General features: G+C 44.4%; 1 protein-coding gene across 1 annotated transcript in view; it reads right to left on the bottom strand.

The window, feature by feature from the left end:
- Positions 1-741: 741 nt before the first annotated feature.
- SYN2 (synapsin II) overlaps positions 742-18885 on the bottom strand; it is a 203209-nt gene continuing 185065 nt past the window's right edge. Inside the window, exons 11-13 of the mRNA XM_036266897.1 lie at positions 8716-8776; positions 4428-4677; positions 742-1658 (exon numbers count right to left, since the gene is read on the bottom strand). Coding sequence (XP_036122790.1) covers positions 1523-1658; positions 4428-4677; positions 8716-8776 — 447 coding nt within the window. The 3' untranslated portion in view covers positions 742-1522. The remainder of the gene's footprint in view (positions 1659-4427; positions 4678-8715; positions 8777-18885) is intronic.

Here is an 18885-nt window from a genome sequence, read left to right as displayed (position 1 = left end):
GGCACTGGAGAAATTCATTCTCTGGCCTTTCAGCATCTACTATGAGGAGATGCTAGCAAGATAGTGGCATTTGAATGAGCATTTTGTTGAGTTAGTAGAATGGGTATCATGTGTAGGAAATTATTTCAATAAAATGTTAATATACTGATTTCTTTTTATCCTCACAACATTTGTGGTTTGGGAGAACATACTCTTGAATACCAGAAACATGAAGAAGCTGGAATGAAATCCCCTAGAGCCCACCTTCCATCACAGGCCTCTTTGGGATGCCTGGGGCTTATAGGATTCCATTCACCGGGGCAGGTCAGTCCAGCCTCATTGGCACCACCATGTGGGCTTTAGCTGAGGAGCTTGATGCACCAGACAAGTAGGTCTAACTTAATCGCTGTGGGAGTAAGGGTGCTATGCTTATTAGAAAGTCTCCATATTCAGTAAAATTGGTAGACATGCTGAGTTACTGAAGGAAGTACAGCTGTCCTGGAGGAAACAGATTCACTGGGGAGGTGTTAGGAGGCCCAGCATAAGTGGCATTTAAAGTACAGCCATATTCTCATACACTTGGAAATAGTCATACACCCACACATACAATCACACTCACAAATAAACACATTCACACATAATGGCACAAATAGCCTCACCCTCCTAGACTTTTTCCTTCCCTGCACTCGCAAACACACACATGCCTTACATATACTCTCAGTCAAAAGGGTAGCTTAGGGGAGACCTGATGGCTGAATCAAATGCTGGTTAATGCTGCCGCTTTTATTACACCAAAGGTCTTAACATTTATTTTGAGATGAACACAAAACTTGGTATACTGCTGTTACAGTGTCATGCATTCTCTACAGTGCAGCTTTGGAGCTCAAGATGACTGCAGCGCACACATACGAACTTCACTCCAGAGGAGGGAAAAGAGGAAAACTGCAGATCTTTGTTCTCTCCAGTATCAGTAGACTAAAGGTGCTTCACCACGACAGCAGTCGAAGAATTTCATGTGCTGGGCAGGTGTATTTTCAACAGCTAAACAGGTGACTGACAAGTGATCCAGGTGTGGTTAAGTTCCTAATACCAAGAGTATTTTGGGATAAGTATATACTCCCCAAATAGGCAGCACTGACTAAAGTAGGAGGCATGCTTAGCACTGCATCTGAGCTAAGTTAAGCTACCAGGAGTCCTCAATGAAGGGAGTCCTAGTTTCACAAGGAAGAATAAGACATGATGGCGCTGTCACAATAAGGCCACTAAACTCACAGCACACGATGACCTCAGAGGATGCTCTCATAACTACAGGAAAGCAGCTCTATCCTCTCTGATGTCAGGTGCCCCTTGCTGGTTAGGCACCTGCCCTGAGACCTTCACATGGTCCTTTCTGAGCTGCATATCACTTAGCACAATGGAGCAGAGGAAGGGGCCACACAAGTCAAGGTCATGGGACATCACCACCAAACATGGCTGACTCTTGTTGGCAAATGTCTCAGATGCCTTTCCCGGTTGGGCCGGGTGCCCACGTGTGTCTGGAGAGCTAATCTGAAAAGAGGCTGGCAAAGGACTTCCTCAAGCTCCTGATGGTCTCTGCTTTGGCTTCATCCTCATTGGCTGAAGACCGGAAGAAGGAGGACTCAGAGAAGCTGAAGGCATTTGTCAGGGACTGCGACTTGCTTGAAGATAAAAACCAGAGATAATGTGAGAGGCTGGTGTTCCCAGCAAGGTAGGAAAGGACGATGACATGAGGATACACAACTGGAACCCCCACTCCCACCCAAGGGAGACCATGGTGATAGAAAGCTACCAGGACCCTGGGAGGCTCCTGTGCTATTTTATTCACCTTCAGTGCTGCTAAAACAGGAAAGGATGGGGGCAGTGAGGGAGAGGAAAGAGGAGAAAAAGGAAGAGAGGAAAAAAAGAGAGGAAAAAGAAGAAGGGAAAGGGGAAGAAGGGGTGACTCAAAGGATGTTTCTTTCATTTAATACTAAAGGGCCAGCAGACTCAATTTCAGAGGCCCCAACTTGGTAAGTACTAATTTAGGACTCACACCCTTCCCCTCTGATGAAATATAGCAACTAGGGGCCCATGGACTCTTGCACCCTCTTCTCCATGAATTGTTAAGGAGTAGAGCCAGCATCTGAAGGCCTGAGTCAAAGTCTAGATTCTGCCGCTCACTTACTCTTGATCTTAGGCAAGCCACTGCCTCTCTGGTATTTAGTTTCTTATTTGCGTATGTAGCTGTTTGGTAAAATAATCTCTAGGCCTTTTTAGAGCTTTTTATATTGTGCTTTTTTCTTTGATTCCAAAAGAACCTTTTGGCTTGGCACAAACTCTAGTGCTCAATTTACCTGTTCTTAAAATGGACGTAATCACTCTTTGCAGCCTTTCTCAGAGGAACCCTAATATGAGGTTTGTGGGGCTCTGGGGTCCAGAGGCAAGAGACACAGTTGGCCTTCCACATCCACAGATTTAACCAACTGTGTATCAAACACATTTGACAAAAGAAATCTCAGAAAATCCTAAAAAGCAAACTTGAATTTGTCATAAGCCGAGCGCTACACTGGAGCCATGTGAATGAAGATGTATATAGCCTATATGCAAATATGGGTTATTTGCAAATACTACATAAATTTATATAAGGAACTTGAGTATCTTCGGATTTTGGTTTCCGAAGGGAGTCCTGGAATCAATTCCCCATGGATACCAAGGGACAATTCTACTTATCAGGCCTATACAAGGTTAATAGGCAGTTTTCTAATGAAAAACAAACAAACAAACAAATCACACACATTTTAGGGACTGATTTATCCCTTGAGAGATTAGCGATTCAGAAAGAAAAACTGTGAAGGCAAGAAGGTTGAGGGAGGTTAAACTCAGTACTATAGAAGAGGATACAAGGTCTGGTGTCTCCAGGAGCCTGTCTTCTCTCCTTGATTCTATTGTGTCTCTTTCCTGCTGATTTCTGGCTCCAGAATTCTTCTCCTGGTGTCTTAAAATTCCTAGACCTCCCCTAAATTTAGGGTGCAGCCCCAGAAACTTTGTTCTACAGAAGTGTGAGCAGTTTCTCTCTTCCTGCAGTGACTGTGAACAGATGCCCTGCCTTTCATTAGGGCTGAGGATGAGCCCCAACATGCTGGTCTCTGGGATCAGGGACTCCTCTGCATTAACAGGCTGAGGGCACTGGGTATAAGCCCCCCTTATCAGAGGCTGGTTGTAGTCAATCCAAGTAGCAGTGACAATCCAAGGATCTGTCCTCAAACTGGGGCCAAAGTTGGTTAATAAGAAGATAGAAGAGATTAAAAAGTCAACATACAGAAAAAAACTGAGTTGAGGGGAGGTTATGGGGCATGTGAGAAAGTGGTCATCTGTACCATATGATTCCTAATCCTGGCTATGCCACTAATCAGGAGAGTGGCTTCAAAAAAGAAAAATAATCAAATCTCTCTGAGCCATGTTTTCTCATCTATGCAATGACTAGACAATCTCTAAAAGTGCCTCATTTGAGCTCAAAAATTCTATAGCCCCCTATTCTCCCTCCCTGGATATTCTCATCATTTTACTCTGAGAATCACTGATGGATTTTTACCATTCCCCCAAGGCTGCAGCTGGCTCTGCTAACACTGATACAGAGAACTGTTTGGGAAAATTGAAGAGAAGCATCTCTGATTCTGGGGGAGAAAGTGAAACTGACCACTACCCACATCCAGGTGCTGTTCCTCTCCAATACAGCTGTACTGTTTCCTAGGGGTCCTGTTTTGCCACTGAAGCAGGACAGTGCAATGGGGGTTTCTGGAGTTACTTCTGGGAATGAGGGAACCCCAGAGGATGGAGTTGCTCAGGGTCTCTATCTGGGCTCTTCTCCAACGACCACACCAGAAACTGACCTCCTTCTGACAAAGCTGAGAATAAAAAGTTGAAATGGATTTAACTACTTCCCTCTTTTCCTTCTGGGCAGCCTTGCTGATTACATACCCTAAACTGAGTCAGAGGCAGCAAAGGGGATTTTTAAAAAGTTAGATAGATAGAGAGAGAGAGAGAGAGAGAGAGAGAGAGAGAGAAAAGAAATGGAAAAAAGAGGAGACAAGATTAAAAAAAAAAAAAACCAACACCCTAAGCTAGTACAAGAATAGAAGAGATAGTAACTCTGCTTTATTGCCACTCCCCAGGAAGAAAGGGGAGGTTTGAGCCTCTAGCTAGACCTTAGACTTTCACTTCCCTCTTTCCTATCCTCCCCAATCAACCCTAAACAAGCCCCCAACAACAAAAACAAAATATAAAAACCAAAAAACAACACCCCAAACCAAAACCCCCCAAAAAACCCCACAAAAATATCTGTGGAGGAGGAGGAAGAGGCCTGATTAAAGGTGCTTTCTAGCACCTCTGGAGCCTGTGAGGAAGGGCAGGAAGAGGGGAGAGGAAGGAGCTGCTGAGTTGTCTCTTACTTGAGCTGTGGGTGAGGCTGGGGCTTCTGTGGTGGAGCAGCCGGGGGTGGCTGGGCCTCTGCCAGGGAGCTGCTGCTGGAGGGTGCATCTCCGTGGGTGGTGGGGCCGCCCAGCAGCTGAGGAGCCGAGAAGGAGGAAGAAGAGGAGGAGGAGGAAGAGGAGGAAGGTGGCACTGATGGTCCACGGGGGAGCCGGCGTGGAGGCAGCACCTTGCCTGGGGGTTGCATTCCTTGGGGTTGCCCAGGGCCCCCTAGGTTCAGTACAAGAAAAACTTCATAATTTAACCATATCAAAGGGTTTTCTTGTTAGAATCTATGCCTCAAAGGGTGTGGTTAATTACCAAAAGAATAAGCTCTATTACAACAAGAAGCCATCTGAGGCTCTGAAGGGCTCCAGAGCAAGTCCCTGGTTACCTTCATACATTGCCACTACTTGCTTCTCCTCAGAGACACAGCACCTCATTTACAGCAGAAGTTGGGAGGACAGGGAAGAAACCATGGGATGAGTGGCTCCAATCAAAGGTGAGCTCTCTACGGAAGATCCCCCAGACCAAAGGGACTTCACCCCACTTCCCCAGAGGTTCCTCAGGTACAGGCCAACCTGCCCCCTGGTTTATTAGGAAGTCTCAAGTTCCACACAGCAGACACAGTACATGGCAGTGGAAAGAGCACTGGTTTGGGAATCAGAAAACCCAAGACATAGTCTATCAGTGACTCCTTGAGCAACTCAGCAAACTTCTCTGGGCCTCTGTTTCCAACCATAAAACTGTTCAAAAGTAAGACCTACTTTTAGTTTTCTTTCAAAATAGTGGTGTTTCAAAGATGGTAATAGATGAGAAAGTTTTTCAAAAGTATTCCATGCTTTACGATCATCAACAATCACTGATTTATATTGTTTTTATGGAGCTGGCCTTTGTCCTACTTTGAGCTTACATGTATCTGATTCTCACACCCCACCCCACCCTACCAGGGCTTCATTTTAGCATTAGCTCATGCCCATGAGTATGATAAATCTTTTGTTTCCAGGAACTCTTGTGCCTCTTAGTACCATCCTTAGGGGTTCTACTCCCTTTCATGTGAATATGGTAAAATTTTGCAGAAATCCAAGCCCCATTTTCCCCTGAGGAAGTTGTGGGCACCCCCTAGCAAAGAAGACCCCCATGTCCCCAAGAGGACCAGGATACCCTTCTCCCAGCATGAGACAGAAAACCATCTGGAACCTGGAAAGAGAAAAAAAGCCATCTTTCCTCTAGGAATTGATAGGTAGTCAGTGTGGTACCAATGGCTCCGATTTTGCTGAGGGCAGTTACTATACTCAGGAGTCAAAAGATGCCCCCATCAGCACATGTGGACTAGTGGAAATGATGCATAATTGGCCTGGAAGATCCAATTTTTCAGTTGCAGTCTCAGAGTCTATATCCATGGGCCTACTGGAAGGAGTGTCTTATAGAAATTGAAACAGTAGGTAAAAGTTGTTTTGTAACTTAGTCTTCTAGAAACACCAGAATACCTGTATCCTCTGGAGAGGCAGAATGCTATTGTCTATGCCACTGTGCACCCATGACTGTCAGCCCATTTCCCCACTATATGGCATGGGATCCACTTTATCATCAATTAACAATTAATACTAGGGCTAGTTACATATAAATAGATATATAAATAAATGAATAAATAGAATTTTGCATGTTTGAGAAGTTCTCAATTCAAATTAGATAACTAGAGAAGATGACAGATTAGCAGATTATTTCATATTAACCAGTTTTTGCCTTTTCCAAAGTTTGGTATCATTTGTATTAGCATCTTCTTATGAAATACTGCATGTTGATAACTCAGCATCATACCAGAAACCTGAAATCTTTCCCACCTGTACAGAGATGCTTGAATAGCCAGAAACTTTACAACTTAACACTGAAGACAGATATAACTTTTCCTTTATTGCACATTAAGCTGTACAAGAGTCACAAAAGAGAGGTACTTCAATCACACTTCCAGCATTGGCTGAGGTTCTCCCGCTGGATTGGTACAAAAAAAAGGGGACAACATCAGAAAATAAATGGGTACAAAACACCTGAATGGCGATCCTATACTGTGATGCAGATGTCCCCCAGGCCACAGAGTTGTCCCTTAGCATGCTGCCTGAGGTCACATGACAGTCAGGTTAAGCTGTCTACTTGTGTTTGGCAGTTTCTCTTCCACCTGAGAGACCTTGGCTGACACCACCCTAGAGCCTGACTGAATTCAAACGGCAACTTTGTATTTGTGGTTCACAAATGTCACATGAAAAGCACCTGGATATTCACACTGAGAACATGCAGAGAAGCAACACCACCATCAGCTCACCACTTGGACAAAAATAAAAATAAATAAATAAATGTATTCCTCCATTCTGGGAAATGTTGCTTTATTCCTTGCTATCATTTGATCAGATTGGGAGGTATTTATGGACCTGATTCTTAGGCAACCTGCCTAAAAGTGTGTAAATGCATATATGTATATATTTACAATAGATTAATTACCAACATCATCTAAAGAAGCGATCACAGACAAGAACATTCACACTAGTGTATTTCCCTGTAGCCTCAGAATTTGCCAGCAATCAAAGGAGAAAGCAGGGTAGTGTCCCTTGACACACAAATCATGATACATACTGCCAACACTAGCTATTCCTCAGACCTGGTAATTCAGAACGGTGACATATCAGTATAGAAGTGAGAGGGAATGTAAAAGTAGAGCCAGAAGCATTTCTTCTGACAGGCAAACTGCTGGCATGAACTTCCATGAACCATGGTGCTGGAGGAGGCCACTTGGTGCCCATTCCCAGCCTGGCCAGGAGATGGCAAGATGAGGCACTGAACCCAAGGCCTGCTTTAATTAACTCCCCAATCTCTTCCCAGGAGCTGTGTGTTGGAGGAAAGAGAACAAACTGGTGAGGGTTCTTCAAGAGCCAAACTATGTAGCCTTTGCCTCAAATACACGCAAGGTAATATCTGAGACAGCTCTTCCCCAAAAGGTCTTTAATCTTTTGACTCTGGAGGGTTCTCATAACAGCTGAAAATTAAAGCAGGAGTGCACTTTAGAGTTCTGTAGGCAGTGTACTGACCCAAGTGAAATGAGACATTTTAAATTTGGTCTCGTGTTATGAGGCCTCAAGGGAAGCCATGAGCAGAATGGCCAAATCCTTCCCAGATTTTCAGTAGCTCCCTGCACTCTATGTTCAAAGTTGCTAAAGAATCATCTCTACATAGGTCAAGCTTTGGGAATATGAAGAAGCCTCAGTTCTACATAAGCACACACATGGCCAATTCAGAAACAGCAACAAAGAAGAAATAACTTGAGGGACTGTGATCAACACAGAAAATACTCACAAGTTCACTTTGATATTGCACATCAGCGGCCTCATTTTTTTTTTTTTTTTTTTGTCTAATCTCATAGCTAATTAGTTAAAAATAAAAACAAAGGGTACACTGGGATGTAAAACACAGAACACATTCCTGGAAATAGCTTGTTGTTTATATTTCATGTCATCACTAAAAACACAAGAACTCTACAGGCACAGCCAGCATATTCACATATACTCAAACTGCACCAAATTTTAGCAAATGGAGAAAAAGGTTGATGGCTTCAGATTCAATGGAGGAGCTATGGAAATTAGACCTTGGAAATTTCTTAAACTTCTATCTAGTTACCCTAGTCATGCAGAAAGAAAACAAAAGCACAGTTCATTGAAGATCCCAAGCACATTCATGGAGGTAAGCAGGGTGTGTATGTGAGGGGGTGGGGGTGGGGGGGTGGTTTAATCTGAGCCTGGAGGTGGGGGAGAGAAGTTGGGTTTTATTTTTGTGGTTTTTGTTTCTCCCCTGTCCACCCCTAGTCCTATTTCACCCCACATTATGTAATATTTTAAAAAATACTATCAAACCACCCAGAAGATAGTCACACTGGACTTGGGAGAGGCACAATTCTTTTGAACACTGTTGACAAACAGCCCTGGAATCACAAGTTATACAGAGAAACATAAGAGCATTACAAGCACAAACAGAAACAGGTAAACAACCAGACAGAAGAGCTGACACTGCATAGGAAAAACAGTCCAGTCAGCATTGAAAGAACACAGAAACGGCACCAATGGGAGGGTTAGTTGCTCCCCTCCCCATTTTCCTTTCTTTCCTTATTTGTTTTTGGTTTAAATTTTCTGCTTTGAAAAATTAACTACCAATCACTTTAAGAAGCTTGGACTTGCTTTGGCCCTACTGCAATGCCATTACAGTCGAGAATATACTGTAAACAACCTTGGGGGGCTGGCCGCTGAGGTGGGGTCTTGCTCGAGTCCGGATCCTTAAGTGTTCCACTCTGGAAGACAAAAATGTAAAAGAGAAAAAAAGAAAACTCTAAGCAGATTCCAAAGAGAAACCTGTGGTTCTGTAGTATGGCTGCAGTGAGATCTGTGCGATCTAGTGGGATCTGGCCCAGAGGCTTTTGCTGTTCCAGAAATGCTCAAAATAATTTTCAGCCTCTGGGCTGTTGCTGGCACAGAGGTGGAGGCACCCTGGGGCTTAGCACCATTCTGATACACAGTGTGTCAACCCCTTTTTCATTTCAGGCTCCCCTCCCCCAGCCTTTTAGACTTATAAGAAGCTTTGAGGCTCCTATCAGCATCTGATTTCTTCTATGTGAACTGCCTGATGTCCAGCTTCCCCTCATAGTCACAGGCCCAGTTTCCTGAAGAAAAGGAAAGGATCAACACCAAACTCCAAAGAGCAGGATGTGCTTTCAGCAACTCCAGGGACTGGAGAAGTGATGGTGGTGGTGCTGGGGTGGTGGGGAGTGGGGAAGTCACTTAGACCAGGTGACTAGCCTAGACTTGGCTCACTTCTCATGTGGAGTTAACTCCAGGGTGGGATCAGCTCTGGAGCTGACTCAGGGGTCAGAGTCGCTATTTGGGCTGGCTAGAACTCCCACAGGGAGGGACTTGAAGGAGGGGGCAGTTGTTTGCTTTCCAGAACCCTTCTTACACAGAGGGGAGGAGTATGATGCTAATGTTTGTAAAAGTACTCAAGGCCAAGCTGTTTTCCCTCTTGAACAACATCATTTACCCTGGCCAGTCTTGCTCGGTGGTTAGAGCATTGGCCTGTAGACCAAAGAGTCAAGGGTTTGATTCCCGGTCAAGGGCAAGGGCATGTATCTCAGTTGCAGTTTTGATCCCTAGCCTTGGTTGGGGTCATGCAGGAGGCAACCAGTCATTAATATCTCTCTCTCTCTCTCTCTCTCTCTCTCTCTCTCTCTCTCTCCCCCCCCCCAAGCCGCCCCCACCCTCCCCCACCTCTCCCCACTCTATCTGAAAATCAATGGGAAAATATCCTTGGGTGAGGACTGAAAAACAAAGAAATAATAAAATAAAATAAAAACAGCACCATTACATTTTACCCAACAACATGGCTCCATTCCCATGCTTCCTCTCCTCCCAGCTGTGATTCTGATTATGCCCTAATGGGATCAAAGATGCATGTGACTTGAGTTTGACTAACATTTGTATTCAAGGCAGTGAGCATTTGGAGCTTGAATTCAACACAGGGGAAATGCTCTATAAAGCCTAAGGGCTGCCAAGTGTGCCAATGGTGATGTCAGAGAGGGAGCTTCTGAGGCAAGGCTGTGAGTTGGGCTGAGTGTGTCTTCAGCACTCTCCCACTTCCTCTTTCAGTGCTCCTCTCCCCTTGTGACATGCCTCCCCAGCCCTACTCCCACATTAAAACTGTTTTTCCTCCTGTTCCCCTTTTCCCATGGGGCTCCGGTTCTGGCCATCTATCTTCTCTCCTGCCTATTGAAGCCCATTTTCAGCTCTACTACCAGGAGAGCAGAAGCGTTACCCTTTCTAGCATCACAGTCTTTTAATAACAGCAATGTGTAAAACTGTTGTATTAAGAGAATTTCAGATAGGAGGTTGGGAGCCTTTCTAATGTCCTTAATGCCACCACATCAGAGAGCACTGATTATATCTATAGTCCCCAATCTCTCAAAGATCACAGCAAGAACACCAACACTTCTTTCTCTTTCTTCCAAGCACTCTCATGGGATCCACAAGGCTTGGTCTGAGCCCTGGCACTGAAATACCCACGCTCAATAAGCTAGCTAGAGAACCACTGCATCTAGTCAGCCATTAAGACCCATCATTGTTTTCCTCTTGGCATCTAAGATTTACCATCTTCTCTTGACCAACCCTGATCAGGCCAATATCACTTCTTGCGTAGACTGCTAGAAAAGTCTCTATACTTTAGTCTCTTCTCTCTCCAATATATCTTCTCCGTGGCTACTTATTATCCTTCTAAACTCCTTCCTTAACTTTAATGCTCTAAATTATTTATAGCTAACATTATATATATGCTGCGTAACATAGACATTTTTATGCAGTATTTTTTTAAATTTATTTATTTTTTATTAATTAATTTTTGTTACAGATGTTTCTCCTTTTCCCCCCACTGATTCCCCCTCCCCCTCCCTCCCTGCCCTTTCCCTAGTTTGTTGTCCATGTCCACTGTTCATGCATACATGCATATAAATTCTGTGGTTTATCTCTTCCCCACCACCCCCCTATTTAGGGGATTGTCAGTCTGTATCCCACTTCCGCTTCTCTGGGACTACCCCCTTTCTCAGACTGTTATGTTCATTATATTCCACAAATAAGTGAGATCATATGAAACTTGTCTTTCTCTATTTGGCTTGTTTCACTTAGGATGATACTTTCCAGGTCCCTCCATGTAGTCTCAAATGATAAGAGGTCTTTCTTTCTTCAAGCTGCGTAGTACTCCATTGTGTATATGTACCACAGCTTTTTTATCCATTCATCTACTGATGGACACTTGGGCTGTTTCCAGTATTTATCTTAAACTTCACAACAGTCCTATGAGGTGGATACTATTATCAGTATTCTTACTTTTAGATAAAAAAATTGAAGTACATCTAGGTCAGCTAATTTGTTCAGGGTCATACAGTGGTGGTTAATGCAACTGGGATGTGAGCCCTAACAATCTAATGCTCACGTTTTCTTCTCATTGCTTACAGAATAACATCCACATGCTTCAGGCTGACATCAGGAACTTTCTTCAGCATGGTTGCAATTGCCCCTTCTATCTCCCTCATGTCCTAAACACACCTCCTACCAGGCCTGACCCCTTATTGTTTATTCTCTAGTGTAGGCGACTCTATAGTTTATGGTGAGTTCCTTTCACGAATACATTTTCTCCTTTTCTATCAATCCAATCCAACACATCCTGAAGGTCTAAGTCAAGTTCTACCCCATCTATGAAATCTCCCCTTCTTATTGCCTGTTTCAATGGTCATCTCCTCTCTGAAATCCTGTAGTAACACTTAAGAGACATACTACTAAAGGGGGCAGTTGCAGTGCTGTCTTGTTATCCTGAAGATTGCGAGGATGCTTCTAAGAAGACTGACAGATCCTTGAAGGCATGACTATGTGTCATCATCTTTTCATGAATTCCTTACAAATACAGTACACATTTTCTTTCAAAGAGAAATTGGGATATATGGCCTGATATGAAAGTTATTTATTAAAAAGTTAAAATAGCCCTGGCCACGCCCTGGTCAGTGTTGCTCGGTTGGTTGGAGTGTTGTCCCATACACTAAAAACTCATGGTTTCCATCCCCAGTCTGGTGCATATGGGAGGTAACTGATGGATGTTTCTCTTGCACATCAATGTTTCTCTTTCTCCCTCTCCCTTCCTTTCTCTAAAATCAACAAAAACATATCCTATGGTGAGAATTGAAAAAAAAAAAAAAAGCCCTGGCTGGGTGGTTAATTTGGTTGGAATATCATTCCATATGCCAAAAGGTTTCAGGTTTAATTCCCGGTCAGGGCACACACCTAAGTTGCAGGTTCAATCTCTGGTAGGGATGTGTAGGGAAGGAAACCAATTGATGTTTCTCTCTCATATCGATATTTCTTCCCCTCTCTCTCTTTCCCTCCCTTCCTCTCTCTCTAAAAATCAGTGAATATATCCTCAGATGAGAATTATTTTTAAATTAAAATAGAATTGGAAATATTTTGGATTACTCAAGACTATTGTCATTTTACCAACATCATCAAGCACAGGGCTGAGCATATAAGAGGTCCTTAGTAAAAGCTTGTTAAATAAATGAACATGCGCCCTGGCCGGTTTGGCTCAGCGGTTGGAGCGTCGGCCTGCGGTACAGAGAGACCCGGGTTCGGTTCCCACTAAGGGCACGTACCTCGATTGCAGTTTGTCCCCGGCCCTGGTTGGTCGTGTGGGTGGCAGCCACTCGATGTGTCCCTTTCATGTCGATGTTTCTCTCTCGTTCTCTTCCCTCCCACTCTATCTGAACAAAAAATGGAAAAATGTCCTCGGGTGAGGATAAAAAAATAAAAATATATAAATAAATAAATAAATAAATAAATATGCAACAATAATTACAATAAAAATAAAAAATGGAGCAGAATATAAGACTTTTAAGAGAAAAATGTTGTTAAACCCTAGATGTTAAAACCACATTTTATTTGTTATCAACTCTGGTGAGCAGCTCTGAAAATGCTCAGGTTAGGGAGTTAAACCTGAGGTGTGCTACAGGTGCCTGTATATCAGGCATAGAAGGTAAAGTCCAAACATGCCTCAAAGAAGCAGTAATTGCTTCCATCAAGATTGTCTGGCCCTGGCCGATGTGGCTCTGTTGGTTGACTGTTGTCCCATGCATTAAAAGGTCGCTGGTTTGATTCTTAGTCAGGGCACACACCCAGCTTGCAGGCTTGATTCCTGGTTGGTTGCATATGGGAGGCAACCAATCGATGTTTCTCTCTCACATTGATGCTTCTCTCTCTCTCTGCCTCTCCTTTCCTCTCTCTCTAAAAAAATCAATAAAAGCATATTTTTAAAAGGAGTAATTATTTAAAAAAATAGTCTGTCTAGCCCAGCCAAGTTCAGGACACTTCAGGCCCAACAGTTCTTTCCCATTAAGATCTCTTCTTCCTTTTAACCTGGCTGCCAACTGGATGAGAAGTCTGAGGCCAGGATACAGTGTTTGGAAATGAAAGGGTTGCCTTTTTACCTTGGTTTCTGACATGCTCAGATGGAACGGGGTATTAACCCCACCCCAACACACACACACACACACACAGCCATCTAGGTCTACTTTAAAATTGGGTAGCAGCCCTGGCCAGTTTGGCTCAGTGGTTAGAGCGTCAGCCTGTGGTCCAGAGAGATCCGGGTTCGGTTCCCGCTAAGGGCGCGTACCTCAGTTACAGTTTGTGCCCGGCCCTGGTTGGTCGTGTGGGTGGCAGCCACTCAGTGTGTCCCTTTGACGTCGATGTTTCTCTCTCTCTCTCTGTTCCTCTCTCTCCCTCCCACTCTATCTGAACAAAAAATGAAAAAATGTCCTCGGGTGAGGATAAAAAAAAAAAATTGGGTAGCAGAGTGACTGAAAAATTAGGCCTTTGGGTTTGGAAGACCTTGGGTTAAACCTAAACCTGCCACTTACTAGCTTTGTGACCATGGGCAAGCTATTTTGCCCTTCTGCACCTGCCTTTCTTCAAAAGGTTTTTGTGACATAAGCACCTGGCCCCAGTAGTTGCTAAATAAAATACAATAGATGCTGGGATAGTGATATTGAGAGGCCTTTTCCTTGGAAGCTACACTGTTTCCTAGGTCTCACTCCCATGATAGAATACCACCTGCAGTGTGCTCCCATCCCTGGGCTTCAGAGAGCTTTATTCTGTTGTGACATTACAATCTCCTCTGGGCTCCCTGACAAGCCATCAGTATTGTAGCCTCATTGCCTGAGACTGATTATCAGATGAAAGACAGCAAAATTCATATACTATGTGGAGCCACTAGACTGGCTCTTGCCAGTCCCCTCCTCACAGGGCTTCATCCTGTACCACTAATGGCTGTCAATGAATCAACTTGGACATTGGTTGAGAACATTTTAAGATGTTCTCCTCCCTGAGAATTGTTATTTTCAGAGACAGTTATGAAAGGCCACAGAGCACAAGAGCAGAACCAGGGCCAATGGGATGAAGTTCCAGATTGGAAGAATTTTCTATAGTAAAAACAGTACACGAGGCTATCTTTGGAAGTGGGGGTGTTCATGTAGAAGCTAGAGAATTACCTGACAAGATATTGCAGATAATATTCCTTCATTATGAGATAGATTAGATGAATACCACAGTTCCTTCTAACCCTGAAAATCTATAATTCCAGGAAAACCTTTAAAAGCCCATATATAAAACTCTAATGGGAGAATTCTAGACACTCACAAGATGAACTGACAGGGATAATCATACCATGAAGGCTAGCCCCAGCTCTTCTCAGCCACAGAAGTATACAAATAAAACACTCAAAGATGAACTGAGCCCAAAAGTTCCCTTCCAAAAGCTCCCAGAGGTAGTCCTTTGGGCTGGAGCCTGGGAATGTGCCTTGGCCACCCCTGTCTGGGGCCTAGGGAGTTCTCCTGTCCTCAGTTCCACTGAGGTTATGGACTGAAGACTTCCCAGGGGCAAAAGAAGGCAGGAGGAGAGTCCCCTAGGACTGTCCCTTGCCAGGCTGAGACTCTCTGACTCCACCCACAAACCTTCAATCTGCTAGGGCTGAGGGCCTATTCCCTGTGGGGACTGGCTACCATGAGATCTGTCTCCAGTCACCAAGAGCCACATGGGATGCCAAATTCCACAGACGTCTGGCCACTCTGGCGTCACTGCCAAAGTCTGGTCTATAGCCAACCCGTAGCAGGAACTCATGGCCAGATTGAGCTGCAGTTTCCCTCAGGAAGTTGGATTGACTTAAACAGGTAAAAATCCAATGCTTGTGCCCAGCTGCACACACAAAAAAAGGGGGAAAATTTTTCTTATAGCAGCATAAAGAAACAATGCTACCCTGGCCGGTTTGGCTCAGCGGCTAGAGCGTCAGCCTGTGGACCAGAGAGTCCCAAGTTCGGTTCCCTTTAGGGGCATGTACAAAAAAACATCAACAACTAAACAAACAAAAAAACCAACACCAACAGCCTGGCCGGTGTAGCTCAGTGGATTGAGCATCGTCCCCTGGACTGAGATCCCGGTCTGATTCCTGGTCAGGCCACTTGCCTGGTTTGCCGCCTAATCCCTGGTAACAGGGGTAGCATGCAGGAGACAGCCAATCAATGTTTCTCTCTCACATCGATGTTTCTGTCTCTCTCTCCTTTCATCTCTCTCTTAAAAAAAAAACAAAAAACTATGAAAAAACCCCCAAAACACTAGGCTTAGAGATTCACAACAAGCTCAGAGGGTGTCAGTTTGTAATGCTGTCAAAAATCTGATGCCGCTAGTGGTGCATCAGTGCAGCTGGTGGTGCATCAGTGACTCAAAAGGGGGAGATCACAGGTCCACTGCTCTTTAGGCTGATAAACCTCATAAGAGAGCACTGTAACCAGTTCTGGGTACCTCTTTTTTTTTTAACCTCACCTGAGGACATTTTTCGATATTTTGTTCAGATAGAGTGGGAGGGAGAGAGAGAAACATCGATGTGAAAGGGACACATCGAGTGGTTGCCATCCACACGACCCAACCAGGGCCAGGGACAAACAGCAACCAAGGTACGTGCCCTTAGCGGGAACCGAACCCGGGTCTCTCCGGACCGCAGGCCGATGCTCTAACCACTGAACAAAACCGGCCAGGGCTGGGTACCTCTTTAAGGGGAACTTGGGTGAAAGAAAATGGGTACAGGGAGCTGACAGGATGGTGAGAAGTGTGGAAATGACATCTTTCCTGATGTGACTTTGGCATTACTTAATCTCTGAGTCTCAGTTTCCCAAATGGGCTGAATGTAAAGATGAAATGAGGTAACAATGAAGGCACTTAGGATTGAGTTAGTCAAATGTACACGGTCTGAACATGGTCAAGGGCTAGCTTGGGCAGTATGAGCCTCCTGGGATTAGAGGTATTTAAGCAGGGCCTGGACAATCTCTGGTCATAGATGCCATGTAGTTGCAGGCAGATGACTTCTACAGGGTCTTCTGGCTCTAGGCTTCCATTAATTCTTTCATGAATTTTTTAGTTCTTTAGGTGTCTGAGAAATGGGACAAGCCCTTCATAGCTTCAGAGTCTTGGGCCCAGAAAGACCCCAGGACTTCTGGGCCTGAGCAGACATGTCCTGCAGGCACAGGCTTTGAGGGTTTTGGCATGGAGAATGTGCTGCTGTACTCCATCAAAGTTTATTGAGCTGATATCCCACTATGCTGAATCCACTGGACTTTAGTGATGAGAGAAGCCAGGGAGAAGACAGGAGAGAGCTGGTGAAGCTACAGACACCTCCAGGTTGGCAGGTTTAGCACTCCATTGGAAGGAGAGCAAGGGTTTCCCTTATACAGGGTCAAAAGGCCCAGCTCTATCCATTCTTACCATCCCCTGTACTCTGGTAAGAGCATCAAAAGGGCACAGTGCCTGGTATTGTAGGACTGGGGACCAGAAGATTCAACTTTCCTGTTAATAAGCTGTATGACCTTGGACAAATCATTTGCATTCTCTTTGCTGATATGTGAAATAGATAGAAATACCAGCTCAAACCATCTCACCTAGGGTTGTGTGGCTCAAAATAATGGCTGTACTTTGTAAATTGTAAAGTGCTATGCAAAGTAATTATATAAGTCTGCATCATCACTATTAGCTAAATAGTAATATCAATCTAAATGAAAGAATCTCTAATGATAGGATTTCATGCATCAGTGGAAAAGATACTGTTGGGTGGCTTCCTGTCACCTGGTACATAATAGTTCAGTGTGTAGGAGATTCTGGGCTAAGCTATACCATGCTCTCTGTATGTTACTGACCACATTCCTTGTTGATCTATTCCAGCCAGCAAGGTCTCTGAAAATACACAAAAGTCATTTCAGAAACAGTAAATATTAGCTCTTAAAGTGATTGAAAAGTAAATCACTGGTCTGATAGAGAAACCAAGCCCATGATAAAGGTTTGTGGGTTTTTGTCAAAGGCACCTTTAATTTTGTCATTCTGTGGCTTTCAGCAGACAAGCTGGGAGAAGCTCCTATCTGAGGTCCCAGCAGGATGGAAAGCTGAGGAAGGAAAGACATTAAGTGACTCAACTCTTGAGAGTTGTTGGCCTGAGTCCAGCTGCCCCCACCAAGGAGGAAGGCCTTGCTCAGCATATCTGAGACAGGAAATTAGGAAAGGGTCTCAGGGTCTGGCCCCAGGAAAGAGGCCAGGCTAAACTCCTTGCTGGACACACCACAGAACTATTCTGATCAGCTCCCCCAGGCCCCGCTCTCCCGGTCTAGGACCCTAGGGGGAATGAGGCAGCAGGAAGGAATGTGGTCAGGAGGTTGTAGGTTCAGTCAGAGCAAGGGGAACAGCATGTTTTTAGGCAACTTGGGATCTTTCTGGGATCACCTCTGCAGTCACCAATGGTTGAGCTCCTCCTCCTTCTGTGAGGAGAATTACTGTTCTGAGGGCAGAGCTCATCTCCTGGATTGGGGCTCTCCCATCATCAGTGATTTCCTGGGGACATAAGAAATGTCCCATGCGGGCAATCCACAAGATCTATGGGAGCACTGAGGTCCAGGTCACTTGAGGTCAGAATGTCAGTTTCAAGTGATTAAAAACGTCCCTAAAAAGTTAAGACAGCCCCAAAATAGTCAGTTTCTCTTAACAGTCTGTTAGGACATCTAGTCACTAGTGACTTAATCTGAACCTGCCTCAAATCTCAGATTTTCAGTTTATACTCACTGGGAAACAAATTCTCTAAAGCCAGTCTTGCTGTGGGAAGCAGGAAGGCCTTTCATTTGTTCTAAATTTATTTCTTCTAAGCTAAGTGAAGCTCTCTTAGTCCCAAGTTTGGGATCTGAATTGTGCCCCCTCCCTAACTGCATGGCTCTTTCGATTACAATGAAACCACCATCTCAGTCTTGGTTTCCTTGCACTCAAGAGACCTCAAGCCCCATAGCCTGGCTGACCTGGCTAGAAATGTTTTGAGTACCTCTTTAGACCAGAGAGCCAATAAAAAAGGACTGATAGAATGTCCCACCACAGATCAGAGATTATTAGGCCTCAGTCTTTCATTTCTAAACTCTCATCACTGTCTTTCCTAGGTTTGTGGCTAGCAGACAGTCTGAATCACAGCATCTCAGATCTGGAAGGAGATTTTTAAAGTTACCTGCTCCAACAGCCCTAGCCCCTACCTCGCCCTTTTGCAATGTCCCTGACAACTGGCTCATCCTGCCCGTTTGAACATCAGCAATGATGTGGCAGTCACACACCACTTCCCAGAGCAGTCATTTCCTCTCTCAATGTTACTGAGTTTACTCCTATCTTCCAGTAGATAGGTTTGCCTTTTGACAGCAGTTCTATCCCATGACAGCTATGAGAGAGCTAAAGCTATTAAATCATGGGTTTCTTGAGATTATTACTATTCAACTGAAGCTCCGTTAAACTCATAAAATACATTTACCAA

The sequence above is a fragment of the Molossus molossus genome, unplaced genomic scaffold, assembly GCF_014108415.1.
Source record: "Molossus molossus isolate mMolMol1 unplaced genomic scaffold, mMolMol1.p scaffold_m16_p_18, whole genome shotgun sequence".
NCBI classification, from domain to species: domain Eukaryota; kingdom Metazoa; phylum Chordata; class Mammalia; order Chiroptera; family Molossidae; genus Molossus; species Molossus molossus.
Note: the sequence above shows the minus strand (reverse complement) of the source record. Positions and strands in the feature narration are given on the sequence as shown.